The sequence below is a fragment of the Macaca fascicularis genome, chromosome 12 (genome assembly GCF_037993035.2).
Source record: "Macaca fascicularis isolate 582-1 chromosome 12, T2T-MFA8v1.1".
NCBI classification, from domain to species: Eukaryota; Metazoa; Chordata; class Mammalia; order Primates; family Cercopithecidae; genus Macaca; species Macaca fascicularis.
In genome coordinates, this window is record NC_088386.1 from 97,965,167 (window position 1) to 97,987,969 (window position 22,803).

Sequence of the window (22,803 nt, forward strand, 5' to 3'; positions counted from 1 at the left end):
TAGGATTCAAGACCACCCTGGCCAACATAGCAAGACCCTATCTCTAAAAAAATTAAAATTAAAAATAAATAAAACATCAGGGACACACACAATTTGTCATTTTACAGAGGCATGGAGTCAAATCATTGATATTGCAAGGCTGGGAGACAGAAGACTATTACTAAGCTAGTGAGTGAGCCTAGCCAGCCTCGCAGCACTCACACATCTTATATTGTGGTCTATAATTCATTATAACATCTGCAATAGCTCTTTGTGCAGTTACTTTTCAACAGAAGAACATTGATTTCTTTATATATACATATATACACACACACACGCATTTTTAATGGCCCTAAAAAAAAGCTGACTGCTGGGACTCGTGATGGAAGTAAAAGAAAGTGAAATGGTCTAACAATGTGATGGTTCTCTGCCAAAAAAATAGTTTAATAAATCACACTAAGCCTTTATTTATAGTCTCATTCAGAGTCTGAAGAACTCTCTCTCTTTTTTCATTTCTTCTTTAGTTTTATTACCAATAGATACACACTAGGGGTATTCACAAATCTAAGGATTCTTAAAATTCTCAGGATGTGTCCTTCCCAAGTAGCCAGGATCTGCTGTTCACTTAATGCATGATATGCACGAGGGATCAGGACCTTGCCCAAGTAGTGAAGTAATACTTAGCACAATGCATTTTAAAGCAGGTATAGATCTTAGGATTTTGTGTGTGAGTTATATTTCTCAACCTATATTAAAGTTTAGAAGATTAAATTTTCTTCTGTCAGAGAGATCAAAAAATAATAACTTTCATTAACTAGTAATTCATAAATAGTATTTTCTGTTTAATCACCCTTCAGACATTTGTGTTGTCTTCTCATCACAACTATAAAGAAGCATAAGGCCGGTCGCGGTGGCTCATACCTGTAATCCCAGCACTTTGGGAGGCTGAGGCAAGTGGATCACTTGAGGTCAGGAGTTCGAGACCAGGTTGGCCAACATGGTGAAACCCTGTCTCTACTAAAAATACAAAAATTAGCCAGGCATGGTGGCAGGCACCTGTAGTCCCAGCTACTCTGGGGGCTCAGGCAGGAGAATCACTTGAACCCAGGAGGCAGAGGTTGCAGTGAGTCGAGATCACACCACTGCACTCCAGCCTGGGCAACAGAGTGAGACTCCATCTCAAAAAAATAAAATAAAATATAAAAAAACAAAGAAAGAAGTTTTTTTGTGGCTTTTCTTAAGGATGTTTCCCACCTAGTTTCTCTCTTGCTCCTTTCATACATCTCTCTGTGGCCCAAGGATTTTGCTACTGTCTTGGTTTCCCCATAATCCCTCCTTTGAAAGTTAATGTAAACACCAGAATCAGACTGTGTTCAACAGAAAGAATCTGTGAGTATGTTTTTTTGTTTGTTTATTTTGAGACGGAGTCTGGCTCTCGTTGTCCAGGCTGAAGTGCAATGGCACAATCTCGGCTCACTGCAACCTCTATCTCCTGGGTTCAAGCCATTCTCCTGCCTCAACCTCCCAACTAGTTGGGATTACAGGCGCATACCACCACACCTGGCTAATTTTTTGTATTTTTAATAGAGATGGGGTTTCACCATGTTGGCCAGGCTGGTCTCAAACTCCTGAGCCCAAGTGATGTTCCTGCCTCGGCCTTCCAAAGTGCTGGGATTACAGGCGTGAGCCACTGAGCCCAGTCTGTATGTTTTACAAAGCAGAAAGATATTGCTCATTCATTCATTCAACAAACACTAATTGTCCATCTACTAGTGACAAATACTATGGTAGGCACAAAAATACAGTTGAGAGACGATATTCATGCCTTAAAGTAGTCCACAGCAGTGGAATGTGTTGAGAGCTATGAATTAGTTCAGACTGACTCAGCCTGGAGGTTGAAAAGGCTTTTGGAAGGAGAGGACACTTAAGCAGAGTTTCTAAGGATGTATGTGGGAACTAGCCGAGTGGTAAAGAAAGGATGCTGTAGGAGAAAGGACAATATAAATGTGAGAGAGCATGGCAGCATGGAGAAACTGAGGCAACTTGTAATGACTGTACCCCAGGGTACACGCAGGGGAAGGAGTGATGAAAAATACACCTTGAGAAGGAGGCAGAAGCCAGATCATGAAGGGCCATAGAAAGCAGCTAAGAGGCCGGGCGTGGTGGCTCACACCTGTAATCCCGGCACTTTGGGAGGCCGAGGCGGGCAGATCACCTGAGGTCAAGAGTTTGAGACCAGCCTGACCAACATGGAGAAACCCCATCTCTACTAAAAATACAGAATTAGCCAGGCATGGTGGTGCATGCCTGTAATCTCAGCTACTTGGGAGGCTGAGGCAGGAGAGTCGCTTGAACCCGGGAGGTGGAGCTTGCAGTGAGCCGAGATCATGCCATTGCACTCCAGCCTGGGCAACAAGAGCGAGACTCCATCTCAAAAATTTTTTTTAATTGAAAGCAGCTGAGGAATTCACGCCAATGGCGGTGGGACTCTGCTTACATAGGAATTGGCATCACCAGATTTTTATTTTATAGAAATGACTCCCAGCTATGTAGAGAATGGATTGGAGGAGATAAGACTAGAGACTGGGACCCCAGATATCTTTATTTGTTTGAGAGCAAGTGACCACAAATAATATTTTCTGGCCAGGTGCAGTGGCTCACACCTATAATCCCAGCACTTTGGGAGACCAAGGCGGGCAGATCACCTGAGGTCAGGAATTTAAGACCAGCCTGGCCAACATGGCAAAACCCCATCTCTACTGAAAATACAAAAATTAACCAGGCGTGGTGGCGCATGCCTATAATCCCAGCTACTCGGGAGGCTGAAGCAGGGAGAATTGCTTGAACCTGAGGTTGCAGTGAGCCAAGGTTGTGCCACTGCACTCCAGCCTGGGTAACAGAGCGAGACTTCTCTAAAAAAAAAAAAACAAATATATATATCTATATGTGTGTGTGTGTGTGTGTGTGTGTGTGTGTGTGTATGTGTGTGTGTGTGTGTGTGTGTATTTTCTGGAGAACAGAGACCACCACGTGAATGACATTTGCTGGCTGTTTTGTATGCAATTCCACCTTCAGCCTTTTTTTTGAATTCCTTTCCTCCACACAGTCTTCCACCACAGATATCCTTACGAATCCTGTGATGTCTCTTGATTGGAGGGTTTCTCATGTGGTTGACATTTTGTTGTTATGCATCTCGAATTTAAATTCAGTCCTCTAGCTAGGCTTTCATTCTGGGCTTGGTAAACTGCCATGTGCCTTTAGACCTTTCCATAAAAAATAATTTATGAATTTTTGAGAGAGATTGGTGTTCCCAAAGCTAAAGCCAGACCCTTGAGACTTATCTAGCCTTAATCTAAAAAGATATAAGTAAAAGGACTGTTATCCCAAATTGGAAGAAAAATATTGCCCTTGCATTTACTGGGTACTTCCGTATTTAAATTCAGACTGACTCATATTTTCTAGCTCTGTCTACTTGACTCCCTAGTTAGAGCTCCCAGGGGGATGTCTTTCGCCTGGAGACTTATTCAGGCTTCCAGCAACTATTCCCTACACCCATCTCACCCTCCTCCTCATTCAGGAAGATTTAAAGTGAAAATGTGTAGCATAAACAAGGTCTTAAATCTCGTCCCAAGAATTTGATAATGACAATACCAAAAGGCCATCTTGGGTCTTGGTCCCCTGCATTAAACAAGCAGACTCAAAATTTATTATAACACTACAAACACTCTATAGGTCATAGGTGTCTTGAGTCACATCATATAAAATAAAGTATTTTTAGATATTCTTAAGGAAAGGTCAGCAGGACCAAAATTATCCTTCCTTTTATGGTTAAGTTTATACTAGGGAGAATTTTTTTTAATAATCTGGAATTTGTGTTTGCATTTTCCATTTATGATCAAAAAAACATAGTCCCCATGAAGGGACTGAGGCTGACTTTCAGGCCTTCTCCCATTGATTCCTGCTGGGGCCAGCAAGTCCCTGTGCAAAGCTATGAGAAGGCAAAGGTGCTTTCTGAGACCTGTTTGGCAATGGATATATCCCTTCCATGGTAATGAAACATTGCAAGTTATGGGGTATGTTCCATGACAGCATGTTAGCCATCAAAGGGTGCTCTTGCCTCAGAAATGATATACATAGACAAACGCCTTAAACAGATTTAAAGAAGCTCCTGCCAGCACCTCCAACAGCTACTGCCCTTGTAACCACTGCATATTTGGAAAGTTTGGACCAAACCCTGACATATATCTAGGAAGGAGCCAGGTGGCCCACCTGGCCTAATAAGGTGACTCTCTGGAGTCGATCTCTATTTTGACACCAGATGGGGCCCACAAGAGGGTCCCATACCAAGGCAAATATGCATCCTGAAACAATGGGAATAGATATGACTATATTTCTTTCTTTCTTTTTTTTTTCTTTTTTTTTTTTTTTTTTGAGACAGAGTTTCACTCTTGTTGCCCAGGCTGGTAAATGGCGCGATCTTAGCTCACTGCAACCTCCGCCTCCTGGGTTCAAGTGATTCTCCTGCCTCAGCCTCCCAGGTAGCTGGGATTACAGGCGCCCGCCACCACACCTGGCTAATGTTTGTATTTTTAGTAGAGACAGGGTTTCACCATGTTGGCCAGGCTAGTCTCAAACTCCTGACATCAAGTGATCTGCCCGCCTTGGCCTCCCAAAGTGCTGGGATTACAGGCGTGAGCCACCATGCCCAGCCAACTATGTTTCATTTTTATTGAAAACAACAAACAATGACTTGGGAATTAAACATAGCCAATGCAGATTTAAATAGAAGGAAATGTTAAGGAGCCATATGCCATGCTAGAATCAGATGCCCTTTCCTGCTTTTCAAGTTTTGAGTGTTTGGTGAAGGATTCCATGATTTGAAGAAGGCAGAACAGGCTTGGGATGAGACCCCCATCTAATAAGGGTCATCTCTAAAACTGCCTGATTATCTGGTGAGAATGCTATCTCCTCACTAAAAGCCTGTGGTTAGATTAATGCTAGCATTTGAAAATCTGCTAAGGCCTGATGGTGGGCAGCCAAGGAAGGAATGTGTTTTCTGTTTATCTCTTTAGTGGCAGAAATGTTCATCACAGAAAGACTGTGAACTCCCAGTTTCAGGCGTGCCTGGAAGTTGTGCAGCCTATAGTCTGTATAGCCTGTATAGACTGTAAAAACTGGAATGTGCACACCAGTTTTTGAACGACAAAAAAAGAACCAGGCCTTCGTTTGCAGCCAATTACCTGGGTTGGTCGATGGGTTAATCAGTTTCTTTGACTTGATAACAGGGGTAGATCTTGTCACATTGTTCTGAAAGGAGGTTTTACCACCCCCGCTGTTCTATCTCCCAGGAATGCAGTTTGAGTTGTGTCTCCTCCTTGACAGCTTGGACCTCAGTAAATTACCAAGGTCTTGACCCAAAAGATGGAGAAGTCCTAAGTGATTTTTCAGTCTCCTATCTAAAAATGTGTTTACATTTCTTGAACTCTGGCTGACTGATTCATTCTCCTGGTGTTGCAAGAACTTTCCTTATGCATTAGAATTTATAAGTTTCATTTCTAAGAGGCCCATGAATCCTTCCAAGCCACAGTGTAGTGAACCTCATCACAACACAATTCTGCTGGGCTGGATTTGTCCCGAGGGTGGATCATGGCCAAGCAGCTGTGATGTGGCAAGCGCGTTGAGGCTAACGGGAGGCAGTGTGATGTGGAGGGGAAAGTGCAAGAAGCTAGGTCAGGACATTTGGGTTCCGGGTTCTGGTCTTGTGTTATTTCAAGGTGTGCCCTTGAGCCAACTGAATGAAAATGCTTTCAGGGCCTCAGTTTCCCCCAGGCTGATTTAAATTTTTAAAAAAAATTTTTTTTTGAGACAGAGTCTCACTCTGTCACCTAGGCTGGAGTGCAGTGGTAAATCTCGGCTCACTGCAACCTCCACCTCCCGAGATCAAGTGATTCTTGTATCTCAGCCTCCTGAGTAGCTGGGATTACAGGCATGCATCACCACACCCTGCTAAGAAATGTTTTAAATCTGTGCAAAAGTCATTTTCAAAAACAGAAGCAGCTAGCTGAGAAACAACAGAAAAGGGAAGGTCAGCCCACAAAGAATGAGTAGAGGCTTAAGGTCAAAAAGACAAAGATACAGAGTGACATATGGCCATTGGCTCCTAAAAGAGCTACTTATGAGTACCAAGTATGGAAAGAACTTTTTGTTGGACATTGGTCCCACAGAAGAGACTAAAACCTATGTCAGTAGAGCCATTGCTTAGCTAAATCTGTTCCTCAAATAAACATTCCTTTAGAATATTAAAATTACTTTTTTTTTTCAGACAGAGTCTCGCTCTGTCACCCAGGCTGGGGTGCAGTTGCGTGATCTTGGCTCACTGTAACCTCTGCCTCTCAGGTTCAAGCGATTCTCCTGTCTCAGCCTCTGGAGTAGCTGCAACTACAGGCGCCCACCACCACGCCCAGCTAATTTTTGTATTTTTAGTAGAGATGGGGTTTCGCCTTGTTGGCCAGGCTGGTCTCAAACTCCTGGCCTCAAGCAATCCACCCACCTTGGCCTCCCAAAGTGCTGGGATTACGAGCATGAGCCACTGCAACCGACCAAATTTACTTTCTTAGGGGAAAAAAAGAAGCAAAATAAAACCTATCCTTTTGCACCATGGAGTTTTGGGGTCGGGCAGTCTTGGAGGGAAATCCTTACTCAAAACCTCACTAGTGGTACAACTTTGAGTGGGTTACTATACTTTTTGCACCTCCACTGCCACACCTATAGAGAACATTGATAACAACAGCATGGAGGGGAGTCATGGGCATCACACGACAGCCCCTGCTGGTGTCCAGGTGGTGCCTGCTTCCCAGCTGGCTCCACGGTTTCTGTGGTTTCCGTTAGTCCCCTCCCTCCAGCCCCGCTTTGGCGTTTGCCTTTGTTTGATTCATGTTTCCACCTTTCCTCTTGCCCCTCCACATTATAAGGAAAAAAGGAAGCCTCTGATCTCTCTATTTGGAAGTTTGCAGAAGCCTTTTCCTACTTCAGTGAAGTGCAGTCATACAAAATTTATACTCAACAGCATCAGCAGATTTTTTTCCATCAATATTTCCTTTTTAATTTCAGCTTTATCTGAATTTTAATAGCATAAAGAATTTACTTTTGTTCTTTTAAAGAGCAACCAAAACAAGAATAATATGTATTTGAATATAAAGTCTTAACACTATGTTTAACATGGTGTTTAGACTATGCCTATAGAGGTTACAGGTGTTATTTGGTGAGTAAATTGTGAATGCCATGGGTGTATATGTGCTTATAATCTTACATACATATGAACTAGGTGTGTGTGTGTGTGTGTGTGTGTATGGTATATATAAAAAGTCATGAAATCCAGATCTGACCACCTTGATATTTTTTCCTCTTTGATTTTCACTATAGCAAACACTGAACCTAGAGCCAACCTTCACATGAATCTTTATGAAACCTCACCATTGACCCAAACAACAGAGAAGCAGGTACAGTATTGACTCTGAATGAGGATGACACTGGGAGTCACAACTCGGGTTCTTGTCTCAGCTTGCTGTGTGGCCCTAGGTGAGACACTTTACCTCTCTGGGCCTCATTTGCCTAATCAGTAAAATGAGACAAGTAGACTATGAAATCACAGGGGTTCCTTTACTCTTAGACTTGGAATATCTTAACTCAACTTGGACTGTATTGTTTGGCTCTTTACGTGTGTAAATAAGCTGAATAGGCCTTTCCCTGACTTCTGCGAAGTCAGAAAGAGAATAAGGGAACACAGAAAGGTGACATCCAATGAGGCAGTAGGCACTAATTTTCATTCGTAATAGAGATAAATATTGGCAATTAAGAAAAAAAAAGTGCAAAGGTAATCGTGAAGAAAGGAGGATGGTGGTTCATCTAGATATATTAAGAATTTCTATTAGTGGACTGGTCACAGTGGGCTCGTGCCTGTAATCCTAGCACTTTGCGAGGCGGAGGCGGGCAGATCACCTGAGGTCAGGAGTTCGAGACTGGCCTGGCCAATGTGGTGAAACCCTGTCTCTACTAAAAATACAAAAATTAGCCGTGTGGTGGCATGCACCTGTGGTCCCAGTTACTTGGGAGGCTGAGACAGGAAAATCGCTTGAACCTAGGAGGTGGAGGTTGCAGCAAGCTGAGATCATGCTGCAGCCAGAATCCAGAGTGAGAGAGCGAGACCCTGTCTCAGAAAAAAAAAAAAAAGAGTATCTGTTAGTGGTTCAAGGACATATGTTCACAAATATTTATAAGTTTGTTCCTTCCTTGGAAGCTTTGAAGCTGGAACTGTCTTCAAATTATCTCTAGAGAGACAACTCAAGGAAATTCCTAGAACTGAATCCAGGGCCTTGGAGAACCTGAGGCAGAGGCAGCACACGCAGCTGCAGGGGACTCGCAGGTCTCACCCTGCTGTGTGACACCTCTAGGCCATGATCTTGATTTCTCCATTCTGTCCACCTTCCTTCCTGCCACAGCCTGGCTTTCTATTCTTTCCCAGCACTCATTATGCATAATGATAATAGAAATGGGATTGCTTTCATCTGTGTGCCCGAGCTGGGCTCTGATGAACTCTCTGTGACAACCCTAGGCCTGGGTCAGGTCTCCACTGAGGTGAAACGCAACTGAGCAACTCCTCCTGCTGCCAAGGAGCTGCTGAACCAACATTTGCATTTTTTAAATGCCCACTTTGCAGACATCCCATTTAAGGGAACTAGAGACAGAGTTTTTGAAAGAGTATGTGACTAAGGAAAACATAATATGGTGTATTTTGATAATTCTGCAACCCAAAGGCCATGCAAAGGCCTCACATACCCTAAATACACCCCAAATTCACACAGCCCCACGGTTCTGTTCCAAAAGATCTACTATCACCTGCAATGAAAGAGAGGCTCGGGCGGGCGTGGAGGTTCACGCCTGTAATCCCAGCACTTTGGGAGGCCAAGGTGGACGGATCACAAGGTCAGGAGTTCAAGACCAGCCTGGCCAACATGGTGAAACCCAGTTTCTACTAAAAATACAAAAATTAGCTGGGTATGGTGGCACACCTCTGTAATCCCAGCTACTTGGGAGGCTGAGGCAGGAGAATCACTTGAACGCAGGAGACGGAGGTTGCAGTGAGCCGAGATCACACCATTGCACTCCAGCCTAGGCTACAGGGCAAGACTCCGTCTCAAAAAAAAAAAAAAGAAAGAGGGGCTCAACCATGTCTAATTAAATCCTAGGCTGAATTATTAACTTTGCAGTCAGAAGAAGGAATACCAGAGCGAGGGGTCTTAAACTTTCATCCCAGTTTCCCCTGTGAGGCTGTGGAAAGTTAGCTCACTGAGAAGCCCACGCGCCTGCCTCCTTTGTGAAACAGCGGGGTGGCTCCCACCAGGAGCGACTTGTCCAAGTTGCAGTAGTCCCAGTTCCTTTAGAAGCAGCCCTGGAAAGAAAGGGCATCTGAGGAGAAGTCTAGGGAGCCCCACCAGCCCCAAACACAGAGAAAACAGGGTGGGAGGGAGGTAGGGGTGTCTTCCTGGCCTCCTGCACCCCCGCTTACTTCTCAAGGCTAATGGCCTCTTATTAGATTAATCACTGACTTTAGTTTTAACTACTTCCTCAGCCTACTCCATGGCAATGACTAATTTCATGTTTATTATAAAGCATCTGGAACACATTTAGGACAAATTTCTGTCCAGCTGATTTCAGTTCCCTACATTGATGGGCCACTGGCAATCCAGGGGATTCCTTCCCTTGTGGCCTTTCCCCCACCGAAGCAGAGGACATCACAATACTGATCTTAGCAGCACCGTTCCTTTCCATCAGTTCCCCCACTGACTCCCTCTTCCCTCCCTTCCTTGGGATCTGACTCTATTAGGGGTTCAGTCACATGAAAGACTTGTACTTTTTTTTTTTTTTTTTTTTTTTTTTTTTTTTGAGACGGAGTCTCGCTTTGTCGCCCAGGCTGGAGTGCAGTGGCCGGATCTCAGCTCACTGCAAGCTCCGCCTCCCGGGTTTACGCCATTCTCCTGCCTCAGCCTCCCGAGTAGCTGGGACTACAGGCGCCCACCACCTCGCCCGGCTAGTTTTTTGTATTTTTAGTAGAGACGGGGTTTCACCATATTAGCCAGGATGGTCTCGATCTCCTGACCTCGTGATCCGCCCGTCTCGGCCTCCCAAAGTGCTGGGATTACAGGCTTGAGCCACCGCGCCCGGCCAAGACTTGTACTTTTATCACAGTGCTAGCTGAGAGAGGGGAAGACTTGCCAAGGGTGGATATTCTGGTATTACCACCCTCTAATGAGAAGTCGCAGGCCTAGATTTAGAAAACAATCTCTGGCGTGTGGGTTGGGGAGAAAGCCACAGGGTGCTCTGCAGAGGCTGGGGTGACAGCATTCCCTGGGCTGGAGGCTTCTGCAGAGGCCCTACCGCTGCGATGCGAGAGCCTTCACCTTGGCTCCTCGGAGGCTGTCCGCACTGTAATGGGAGCAGAACGGGTTAGGCTCCTTCCTCCAACACACGATGAGGATGGCAAATGGTGGGAATGGCTCCAAGGCACCTCTTCCACACCTGACCTGAGGAGCGGGGCCTCGGCAGCGAATCCATCAAAAGAAACGAGAGTAGCAACTGATACCAGCAAGTTCCTAGGAGTTAGAAGAGGGGGTGAGGTGGTGGGGGCGGGGGTAAGAAAACTACAAGGGGAAATGTGGAGATGAAAAGAGAGCAATGAAAAAAGAAAAAGGAGACAAGCAGACATGTTTCAACTCCAAGCTCCCATTTCCTCTTTCAAATGAACTGCTTCCCCACTGTGAACAGAATCAAGTATTTATGAAGGCATTTTTTGCATATTAATAGCTGCATATGGAGCATCGCCAGAGCTGCAGTCCTAAAGGTACGGTGCCCTTTTTTAATGCAGGTCTTTCAAACTCCTCACAGAATTTGGTATTCTCCTTCAGATTTATTTTCATTTCTGCCTCGTGGCTCCTCCTAAGGCCCTTCATTTGATTAAGGGAAATTAGTTCCTGGGATACTTTCAGAGACAGAGTATTGCTCTTACCTCGGTGGGCCGCTGACATCAATCGCTGGAGAAGCTTTTCCTATCCCCCGAGGCCTCTCTGCGTAGAGGCCGCAGGTTGGGTTAGGTGACCGGCACCTAAAAAGAGTATTAAAATTACAAATGAAAATTTCGGGAGGAAATATTAACATAGCTAGACAGTGGTAGGAGAAAGTAAAACTAGAAAAAAAAGTAAAATAATTTCATTAACTTTACCATCTATACTCAGTAAAGATTACCTGCAATTTTAAAAGAAAATCATTGAGAACCATGATAAAAATAAGCAAAAGACAGAAACAATTCATATCCAAAAAGGAGTAACAGAAAATAAATATGAAAAAATCATTCATCTGGCGTGAACCCGGGAGGCGGGGCCTGCAGTGAGCTGAGATCCGGCCACTGCACTCCAGCCTGGGCAACAGAGCTAGACTCCATCTCAAAAAAAAAAAAAAAAAGAAAAAATCATTCATCTTGATTAGCAATTTAAATGTATATTGAGGCAAACTATCAGTACCATCTTATATCTGAGATTTGTGCCTTCTCTTACTCTTTTTAAATGGTAACACCCAGGGCTGCCAGGGTTTTAAAACTGGTATACTTATACACTTCTGGTGGAACACAGTTTTGATTCAATCCCTTCGTAAAGCAAAATGGCAATATAACTCATGAAACATGAAAAATATGAAATATCCATTGATTATGTATTTCTGACTTCCGGGAATTTATCCTAAGGAAATAATTCAACAGAAAAAAAAAAAAGTCATTGAAGATGTCCATTGCAGCATTATCTGTAACAGAGAAAATCTGGAAACAGTCTAAGAGTGTAACATCAGAGAAATGATTTTGGGGAGATTTAGAATCGTGTAGCCTCCAGCCGCATGACTCCTAAACCATGATTTCTAATTTTGTGGCTAATTTGTTAGTCCTGCGAAGGCAGTCTGGTTCACAGGTAGGAAGGGGGTTTGTTTTGGGAAAGGGCTGTTATCATCTTCGTTTCAAAGCTAAACTGTAAACTAAGTTCCTGCCAAAGTTAGTTCGGCCTACACCAGGAATGAGCAAGGACAACCTGGAGGTTAGAATCAAGATGGAGTTGGTTAGGTCAGATCTCTTCCACTGCCTCAGTTAAAATTTGGCAATGGCAGTTTCACCCTCGGTGAAGGGTTTAATTCAAGCATTAAAAAAGGATGATTGTTCATACTAGAAACTGAGATTTAATACTAATGTTTAACACAGGCAACATCATTGACATTTTGGACCAGGTAGTCTTTGTTTTGGGGAACTTTCCCGTTGATTGCAGGATGTTAAGCAGTATCCCTGGCCACTGCCTACTAGATGCCAGTAGCACAACCCTCCCCGGTTGTGACAATCAAAATGTTTCCAGACCCTGCTAAATGCCTGCTGGGGAGCAAAATCACCTCCAGTTGAGAACCACTGATTTAACTTTTTTTTTTTTCTTTTTGAGATAGTATCTCGCTCTGTTGCCCAGGCCAGAGTGCAATGGCGCAATCTCGGCTTACTGCAACCTCCACCTCCCGAGTTCAAGCAATTCTCTTGCCTCAGCCTCCCAAGTAACTGGGATTATAGAATCATGCCACCACTCCCGGCTAATTTTTTTGTATTTTGGTAAAGTTGAGGCTTCACCGTGTTGCCCAGGCTGGTCTAGAACTCCTGAGCTCAGGCAATCCACCCGCCTTGGCCTCCCAAAGTGCTAGGATTACAGGCATGAGCCACCGTGCCCGGCCTGATTTAACATTTTAAAAGTGGAAATCAAAATAAGTCCACTATGGCTGCAACTATATAAAAAAAAAAAAAAATGTGTCTGTTCGGAAAAGACTTGCAAATAATGCATGAAAAAAGTGCAGTCATGCTAACTTGAAACCGAGGTGGATTCTGTTATTTGTTTTCCTAGGCTTTTTTTTTTTCAGTGTTTTGCCTTTTTCCAAATTCTCCCTATAAGAAGGAAAGATGGATCATGAGGCGAGCTGGTTTTATTCAAGTCTAGCATAAAATAATCTCAGGCTCAGAGTATGCAAGTATTCAGCAAGCTGAACAGGGTCAACACCATAGCAGCATTATTTTTTAGCTAATTATCATTGGTTTAAAATATTTAACATTAATCAGGTTTTTATTAGTTTATTGAATAGAGTCATCAGCATTCTCCTTTTAAGGATCTCGATTCCTTTTGGCATTTTATCCCTCTAACTCTAGACTTTGGGGGACAACGAATTCATCTTTCTGAAAAATTGGAATTCAGAGCATAAAACTCTCATCCACCCAGATCCATCTACGTAAGCTTGGGAAAAGAGGGGCACTGAGCCCACTTGTTTGTAGAGCTGTCAGGGCAGAGGTTGTCAGTAAAGAGTATCAAAGTACAAGCTCAAACCTTAATTAGATTTCCCAAAAATGATTGCATCTCTTTGTTTAAAATAAGAAAGAAAGCATCTCAGCAGTTTTCACATTGTCACTTTTCTCCTTTTGTTTAAACTATTTCCAAGCTAGGGAGAACAAACATCCTTTCTCACATGCCTTATCTTGGGTTTTGTTTTGTTGCTTTGTGGGGCTTAGAACTTTGGTGGTATCCTAAAAATCCTGTTAAATTGGTGTTATATCCCTTTTTTCACTTCTGTTTCAACCTATACTATTTCTTGAGTTCAGGTTTCATAAGTTTACAACAGTATAAATTCATATTTGATCTTATGTATCCTAAGTTTATCTCTTTTGGATTTCAAAGAGTAGCCTGTAATTCTAGCACACTAGGATTTGGTTTGAATAAACCTGTGTTTACCCCCATCTGTTTCCTTGGTGGTTTCATAGATGGTGTTCATATCCCCATCAGCTCTCCTCTTTCAGGACCAAAAACAACATGCACACACACAAAAAAACAAAAGATAAAACACCTGTAGACACACTATGTTTTGTACAAGGGTACAAAGGTAACCTTTTATTTCGTGTCCTTCTAAGCCATACCCTACCCTGCCTTCTGTTTAAGGCTGTCGTCTGCCTTTGTATCACTTGCGTCTGGCACAGTTCCTGGTACATAGGAGCCACTCAAAAATAAATCAACAGGCTGGGCGCAGTGGCTCACGCCGGTAATCCCAGCACTTTGGGAGGCCAAGGTGTATGGATCACTTGAAACCAGGAGTTCAAAACTAGCCAGGGCAACAAAGTGAGATTCTCTCTCTCTCTCTCTCTCTCTCTTTATATTTGTGTGTGTGTGTATATATATGTATGTATGTATAGTTTTATATATATAGTTTTATATATGTGTAGTTTTATATATATGTAACTAAATCTGTCATTGACATTAAGATCCATATTCTGAATAGAAAAAGCCCATCTCCTCTACATAGAATTCCGAGATTGCACTTGATTTATTTTCAGTGATAATGAGATGGAAGTTCAACTGATTTTTCCCCCACAACTCACACAGTCTCTGGGCATTTCCTGCTATTGGTCATTATGATTTGGTTTTTCTTCTCTGGAAAAGCTTTGGGTCATGTGCAGACTTGGGGATGTCACTAGGCATCCTTCTTAGAGATCTCTCTGAGGCTGACAAGTAAGATTGGTCTCCACACCAATGCCTAAGAGAATTCGCTTTCTGCATTTCCCCATCAAGAAAAGTGCTCTTGACTCCCTACCCTGCCTTTGTTTCTTGTTTCTAAAGTCAGCTCTCTTTTCCAAGACACTGCAACAGCTCACCTAGTTCCATGCCTGTGCTCACTCTCCCTTCTCTCTCTCTCTCTCTCTCTCCCCCGCCCTCTAGTTTTGTAAATAGCTTTGGTTGTGGAACTTGATTCAAAGGCTTTTTGAAGATCTAAGCAAACTTCATCTTCTGGTTGAGCCTTACCCACAGGATTACTTTGTCTGCCCCAAAACGCCCTAGACAATTTAAGGCTAATTTCCTGAGAGGGGTTTGTTTTTAATTACAAAATGAGGGCTTTTATTTGTTGAATTTTCACTGCAACTATCATTTATTCCAATAAGTCTGTATTAATTGATATCTTGGCTGCTAGTGACACACAATATCTGCATAGTTAATTTGTTTTCCTTTTTTCTTTGTATTATGAAAAATTTCAAACATGTAAAAGTAGAAAGAATAGTATGATGAACCTCCACATACCTATAGCAAGCTTTAACAATTACCTCCCCATTCTCTTGAGAGGGTCTTTTTTTTTTTTTTTTTTTTTTTTTTGAGACGGAGTCTCACTCTGTTCCCCTGGCTGGAGTGCAGTGGCACAATCTCGGCTCACTGCAACCTCTACCTCCAGGGTTCAAGCAATTCTCCTGCCTCAGCCTCCCGAGTAGCTGGGATTACAGGCGCCTGTCACCATGCCAGGAAAATTTTTGTAGTTTTAGTAGAGACGGGGTTTCGCCATGTTGACCAGGCTGGTCTTGAACTCCTGACCTCAGGTGATCCACCCACCTTAGCCTCCCAAAGTGCTGGGATTACAGGCTTCAGCCACCCACCTGGCCAAGAGGGTCTTTTCAAATGGTAAAAACAGCCAATATCTTTGAGTTTTTCTACGCACAGGGTTTAGGATTATCTCATCCTTACAACATCCTCATGTAGTTGGTATAGTTATTATTCCTGTTTGCAGATAAGGAAATAGATATCAGGACTAATAGGACCCCTTTCACACATGAACTGCACTTTCAAAGAGGCCTAGTCGTTTGGAAATCCAATAAAGCTGCATTTAAATCCCAACTTCTAGGCCAGGAGCAGTGGCTCACATCCATAATCCCAGCACTTTGGGAGGCCAAGGCTGGAGAATTACTTGAGCCCAGGAGTTTGAGACCAGCCCGGGCAACAAAGTGAGACACCGTCTCTATAAAAAATTAGCAGCCAGGTGCGGCGGCTCACACCTGTAATCCCAGCACTTTGGGAGGCCAAGGTAGGCAAATCACAAGGTCAGGAGTTTGAGAGCAGCCTGGCTAATACAGTGAAACCCTGTCTCTACTAAAAATACAAAAAAATTAGCCGGGCGTGGTGGCGCTCGCCTATAGTCCCAGCTACTCGAGAGCCTGAGGCAGAAGAATCTCTTGAACCTGGGAGGCGGAGGTTGCAATGAGCTGAGATTGTGCCACTGCACTCCAGCCTGGGTGACAGAGCGAGGCTCCATCTAAAAAAAAAAAAAAAAAAAAAAATAGCCAGGTGTGGTGGTGCGTATCTGTAGTACCAGCTACTCAGGAGGCTGAGGCAGGAGGACTGCTCAAGCCTGGGAGGTCGAGGCTGCAATGAGCCATGATCACCTGACCGCACTCCAGTCTGAGTGACAGAGTGAGACTCTGTCTCAAAAATGAATAAAATAAAATAAATCCTAACTTCTTCCTTACAGGCTGTGTGGCTTTAGGCAGGCTATTTAACCTCTCTGAGGCAGAGTTTCCTCATAGGGTAATAATATTTCCCTCATGGGGTCACGATGAGGATGAGATGAAACATATGGAAAGGGATTCACACAATGCTTGGCAATAGGCAACCCCCAATACATTATAATCATTACTGTTGTACTCCCCTGTCCCTTGCCTTGAAAGCCATTATAAAACAGAACTTGGAGCTTGTATACAATCTAAGGGTTTAGACATGGAAAAAGAGAAGCTTGAAAAGCAGGAATAATTTAAAGGAGGACAATGGGTCAATCTACCAATTGTTCCTTCCTTTCCCATCCCCAACCCCCAATTCAAGCATCCCTCTCTCTGCCTCCCAAATATCCTCCATGCCTTCTGGAGTGTTCACTGTGTTTCACTGCTTAAATTTCTAACTATTAGAGATTATTTTGGGTTCCTCATATCTCCTTGTGAAAGTTTCTTAATTGCTTTCCCCCTATACCTAAGGGAGCACAGCTAAGGCCTGTGGGCAGAGAGGAGGCAGGGAATTTGGGGACCAGGAGCACTGTGTTGGCAGGGCCCCACGGCCCACAGCACAGGGCTGCAGAGGAAAATTTAGAGGTTGGAGGACAGAAGAGCCCAGTGGAGGGGAAGGGGTCAGGAAAGTGTGGGGACCCAGGAAAGAAAAAGAAAGGACATTTTTCTTTCTCTTCTTCCAGCCTCCTGCTGTCATACAAGACCAGGACTACTTCAACTCCATAGTCTGGCTGAATCTGGGTTAGATAAACTTTTATGGGAGAGTCTGGGAATCAAAACACCATATTTTTTTTCCTAATAAAAATCAACTGATTTAAAAATGACCTTTTCACAGTGGAATCAGTTTGCAAGTTGAGATTCCCTGTCTGTCGGTTGTCAGATTGGAAAAGTCCCACCAGACCCAACAAAACAAGGAAGTCACACAGTTTTGAGTTCAAGTTTTGAGTTGGAAGGAGCTGAGGAGTTGTTCAGATTTCCCACCTTTCACCTTTCGACCTCCCATCTCCCAGTCTAAAATAGAAGGTGTCATCCCTCAAACACAGGCACAGTTCCGGCCTGAATACAGCTAGCCACCCCCTCACAGAAAAAGCTGGCTTCTACCTCCCTTGGGGCAGAAGAGATCACTATTTTGGCTTGAAATTTTTCTCCTCCAGCTCCTAAGCCAGATAAAGTGATTCTGTTGTATCAACAAAGCACATAATATTGTCGAAGACAGTAGCAGTTAGAACTCACAGATAAGATTTACTTATAGTAGAAGCTCTGGAATGAAAGTGTCCAGAGTTTCGTTCAGAATTCCCTGGAAGAGAACAATGAGCTTAGCCCCATTTTCTAGGTAGGGAAGTGGAGGTACAGAAAGAGGAATGGCTTAGCCAAAGTCACGAAATGAGCCCCTGACGGAAGCGAAGACTGGAGGTTGCCATGCTTCTCTTTCAAGGCTCATGTTTGCTAGCTGTTCGGCTAATTTGCTGAACACTCAGGAGGATGTCAAATCTCCTTCTGTAAAGTTGAGGACATTTAAAAATAGATGAAGACCAAAATTCCTGACAGGAGGAGAATAAGGAAGCTCTTCTTTGGCTACCAAACTGTGTCTCCACCGTGCCTACTTGTAGAGCCCTCGCAAAACGGCTCACTCAGCCCATTTCACCAGCACCAAATTGCCTGTAGAATGTAAAAAGTGGGCCCAGACCTCACATGGCCAAGAAGAGCAGGATGAGCCCAGGTGACAGGCGCTGGACTGCTGGGCACATTTGTGTGGGGTGGAAGCCCCCTGTGGCTCTGGGGTTCTGCTGCTCCTCAGAAAGAGGCTATGCGGCCAGGCTGGGTTGCTGAGCTGAGATCCCAGGTGTCCATCTGACCTCCTGCACACTGGAGGCCTCCTCCCTTCCAGCCAGGGAAACCTAGACAGAGACAGAACCTCAGAGTGAGGACTTTAGGGGTGGCCAGGGTGGTTGGCCTTGCCACAGACAGGGTGCCCTCCAAGTCCGCCTGAGGTTGACAGTGTATATAACGCCTGGCCCACTCGGATCCCCTCCCTAGGCAGCCCCATCTCAGGGAGCCCAGGGAGTCCCAGGCACACTCAGCCCCACCTCTGGCCCCATTCCCATTGTCCGCTTTTAGGTCCGTAGGCTGTCATGGGCAAGGAACAGCTGGGCCCGGGAAGACCAAACACGGGGAAAGTTGGCAGGCCCTTCGCGCCTGCAGGAGGGGTCCCTTCCAGGATTTGGTTCCCCTACCCTAGGAGGGGATGGGAGGACAGGAAAGCTCAGAATCCCAGCCCTCCCTCTCCCTTAGCCCCAGTGACTAAATCTCTCAGATCCCTCCGTGCCCCTGGGACTCAGAGCCACCAAGGGGAGTCGAAGGACAGACTATCAGCCAACGAGGGGAGCCCGGGGTCAGAGGAGCGACTGACTCTTCCTTTTGTTTACTCACAGGAGGCAGCAAATGCCCTGTGTGCACAGAGGTTTGATGTGGCAACTTGAGAGACCACCTAAGGGTTTCAGCAAAGGCTCCCCCCACCCGCTCTTCAAGCATTAAGATAATGGTGGGGTGTGTTCCCCAGCATATTTCAGATCTTGGTTACAAAGGCCCTCCTCTTTTCTGTTTTCTTCCTCCAGCTCAGCTTGCCCACAGGTTCCCGGAGCCTCTTGGCAGCCTGTTCTCCGGCAGAATGAAGTTGTGAGCTGCGTGGGAGGGAGTTAGACAGCGAGAGTGTTGCAGCCTCCTTAATGAGGGACAATCACTCTTCTTGGAGCCATTAAGCTGCATCTACAAAGATGGGGAACCCCAATTAGAAAGCAGTGGGAGAAGTAATGAGGAGGGCCCGAGGGACACCTACGGGACAGATCCTTATCTGTGGTGGCTCTGTGGGACCCAGGGCAGAGACGTAGCCACTTGGATTTAGAATTTCATCTCCTGCTTAAGGTTAGACTTCCCAAAGTCTGTTTGGAGAACCAACCCGTGGTAGTGACCATTTAAAATATACCAGCTGAAAGGAGGAGGAAACATTACTGGGGAGAAGGGTTTCTCCCTGGGTCTATAGTTCAGATATTATCATTCAAGAGTAAGAAAGGAAACAATAAGAGGTGTCTGTAATTTTAATGGATGTTCTCTTTAAGTTTTGCCATCTTGTATATGTGTGTAAGTCTAGATGTTTGTACGCAACCAATAGTGCTCTCTTTTTTCTGTGTGATAGCTCAACTGAATCATATTGTGTTTACAGCAAGATAATAATCCTGGATTTTCCATGGCTCACTCTGTCAGAGTATAAGATTAGCTCTTGAATTCATTAACAGGCATCTCCTTTTAAATGTCAGATAACTTTTTAAATGCCAAGTACTTACGCAATGCCTTCTGTGCAATTCAAATCAGCTTTACCAAATTAACTCGTTAATCTTTATTGTTTCATTTACTAAAGAGAAAGGCTTCCAGGTGTTTTTAGCAGAACATGAAAATACTAAAGTATTTGCAGTACAATATAGGTGAAGGGATGGCTTCTGTTTTTCTGTTAAACATTTCACCATTCCATCAGTTTTTTTGGTTTGTTTGTTTGTTTGTTTGGTGTGGGGTTTTTTTTTTTTTGGTTTTATTTTGTTTTTAAGACAGTCTTGCTCTGCGGCCCAGGCTGGAGTGCAGTGGTGCGATCTCAGCTCACGACAACCTCCGCCTCCCGCGTTTAAGCAATTCTCATGCCTCAGCCTCCCAAGTAGCTGGGACCACAGACATGCACCACCACGCCTGGCTAATTTTTGTATTTTTAGTAGAAATGGGTTGTGCTGTGTTGACCAGGCTGGTCTTGAACTGCTGGCCTCAAGCAATCCATCCACCTCAGCCTCCCGAAGTCCTGGGATTACAGGCATAAACCACCGCGCCTATCCATTCCATTAGTTTTTTAATCATCTCCACCACAGTATTCACATAAAAAAAATCCTTCAGGCATCTCTGCTTTCTTCAGTTCCCCCATTTTCCTTCCCTTCCATTTAACCTTGTTAGAGACCTTGACTCCTGATCACTGTTTATTTTTCTGTCTTTGCTCTCAACATACCATAGAGCTACAAGTGTCAGTTGTGATTGCTCTGCCACTCGGAAAACAGAAGGGTGCCTCACAGGGTCAGGGATGGAGCCCAGAAGGCTGGGGCAGACAGGCCTAGAGATCAAGAATTCCACTTTCCTTTTAAAAGATTCCCTGCTTAGCTCTAAATAATCAGACCAAGAGCCAGGCGCAATGGCTCACTCCTGTAATCCCAGAACTTTGAGAGGCCAAGGCGGGTGGATCACCTGAGGTCAGGAGTTTGAGACCAGCCTGGCCAACATGGCGAAACCCTATTTCTACTAAAAATACAAAAATTAGCTGGGCATGGTGGCACACACCTTTAATTCCAGCTACTCAGGAGACTGAAGCAGGAGAATCGCTTGAATCAGGGAAGTGAAGGTTGCAGTGAGCCAAGATCGCGCCACTGCACTCCAGCCTGGGCGACAGAGCAAGACTCTGTCTCAAAAAATAATAATAATAATTCAATAATTCAATAAATATATAATCAGACCACAGAGATACCAGCTACCCTGATTGCTAAAGACAGATTAATCCAGGGCTGGCTCCAGCTTGTCATCCAGCTCTCTGCTCAAATGTCAGCTCCTCAGAGCGGCCTCCTCTGACCACTCAAGCCAAGCGGCCACCCCCTTCCCATTACCCTCCCTCCTAGCACCACTGTGTTGTCTTCACAGACTAGTCACCACCTAAAGGCATCATCTTGCTTGTGTGTGTGTTTGACACACAGTAGGCACTTGATAAATATCAGTTTAATGGATAAATGAAAAACCACCCAAGCACATGACTTTCATTTTTATTTTTGTATTTGTTATTATTTATTTATTTATTTTTAGAGACAGGGCCTCACTCTGTCGCCCAGGCTGGAGTGCAGTGGCATGATCACAGCTCACTGCAGCCTCAAACTGTTGGGCTCAAGGATCTTCCCACCTCAGACTTCTGAATAGCTGGGACTAGAGGCACGTACCACCACACCCAGCTAATTTTCTTTACATTTTTTGTAAAGACAGGATCTCACTGTGTTTTCCAGGTTGGTCTCAAGCTCCTGAACTCAGGTAGTCCTCCTGCCTCAGCCTTCCAAAGTGATGGGATTACAGATATGAGCCACTGTGCCGGACCTAGCATGCGACTTTCTTTCCTGCTTTCAATTTTCTGACTTTCTCTTCTCACATCACTACCTCTTCTTTATATGTTTAATCGTTTTTTTCCTCCCATCTCCCAAATCCTCTTTCACTATCATTCATTCGTTAGAACACTTGAACATAATGAGCAAAAACAGTACTTTTCATTCCAGTGGGTATAGAGCCTTCACTGAAAACATTCCATCAAGCTAGAATTGATGGCCCCTGAACATTAGGGAGATGAGCCATATGGTAAGGAGAATTGTTTTATCGAAAGATTTATAGGTCAAGTGGCTTGGGGAGACTTTTCTCAAAGCCTCTCAACTCCCCACTCTTCAATCGGAGCCCCAAATAAGGAGTTAAAGTAATTTCAGCCATTGAAATTGGTCTTGACTATGCCTTTTGTTCTCCAGTCAAACATGAAAACTTCTCTTGGGGATAATGGAGAAATTTCCCGCAAATCATTATCATCTGATTTCTATTATTCAATCCAGTGATTCATGCATGATTGTGGAGGCTAGAAAGCTTGAAATGCTTTGTCTGAGTCTAGCTTGGACCAAATGCTTTCATGTGATTGAGAAATGGAGAGGGACTGTCTCACCCTGAAAAGCTAATCAGATATGTGACTGAGATGATAAAAAAAAAAATTGGACGTGTGTTTATCCAGAACAATCTTTATCTCTAGCCACATTTCAGAGCAAAAGAAAAGGGTGTGGGTGTTCATTGGAATGATAACTGCTTGTGGGGACTCACCAATTGTTAATTCATCATTAATGTTTAAAAGTAATATAAATGTTATGGGAGGGAGACTTTATGACTGCCCAGAGAGATGGCCATCTGAGAGTCTCCTAGAAAATATGGAAATTATCAAATCTACTCTCAGTGATCTCATGACATATTAATGTATGTGACCCCAGCAAATTTGTCCCAAAAATAATAAATAACTTTTCTCTTTGGAAATGAGGAACCAGTGCTCCCTAGAGGACTGTCTTCTGGAGGTCAACACATACTTCCTGTAAAGGTATCTTCATTGCTCCCTCCTCCTTTGAATTGAGGTGGGCCATAACCTGTTAGTTACTCTTTTGTTCAGCAAATATGTATCAAGTGTGTGTTCATTTCCAGACCCTGTGCCAGAAACTGCCGGGACAATGGGAATGGAAGAGCCATGGTTCCTGCCTTCAGGGGGCTTCCAGTCTAGAGGAGGAGGAGAGATGGCTGCACAAGCCTGAGCAATCATT

General features: G+C 44.2%; 1 protein-coding gene across 7 annotated transcripts in view; it reads left to right on the plus strand.

Annotated features, from left to right (window-relative positions):
- KIAA2012 (KIAA2012 ortholog) overlaps positions 1-22,803 on the plus strand; it is a 140,245-nt gene that overhangs the window by 64,460 nt on the left and 52,982 nt on the right. For all 7 annotated transcript variants that reach the window (XM_005573956.5, XM_045367474.3, XM_045367476.3 and 4 more), the window contains one exon: positions 7,402-7,478. In XM_005573956.5, the coding sequence (XP_005574013.3) occupies positions 7,402-7,478 (77 nt within the window). The remainder of the gene's footprint in view (positions 1-7,401; positions 7,479-22,803) is intronic.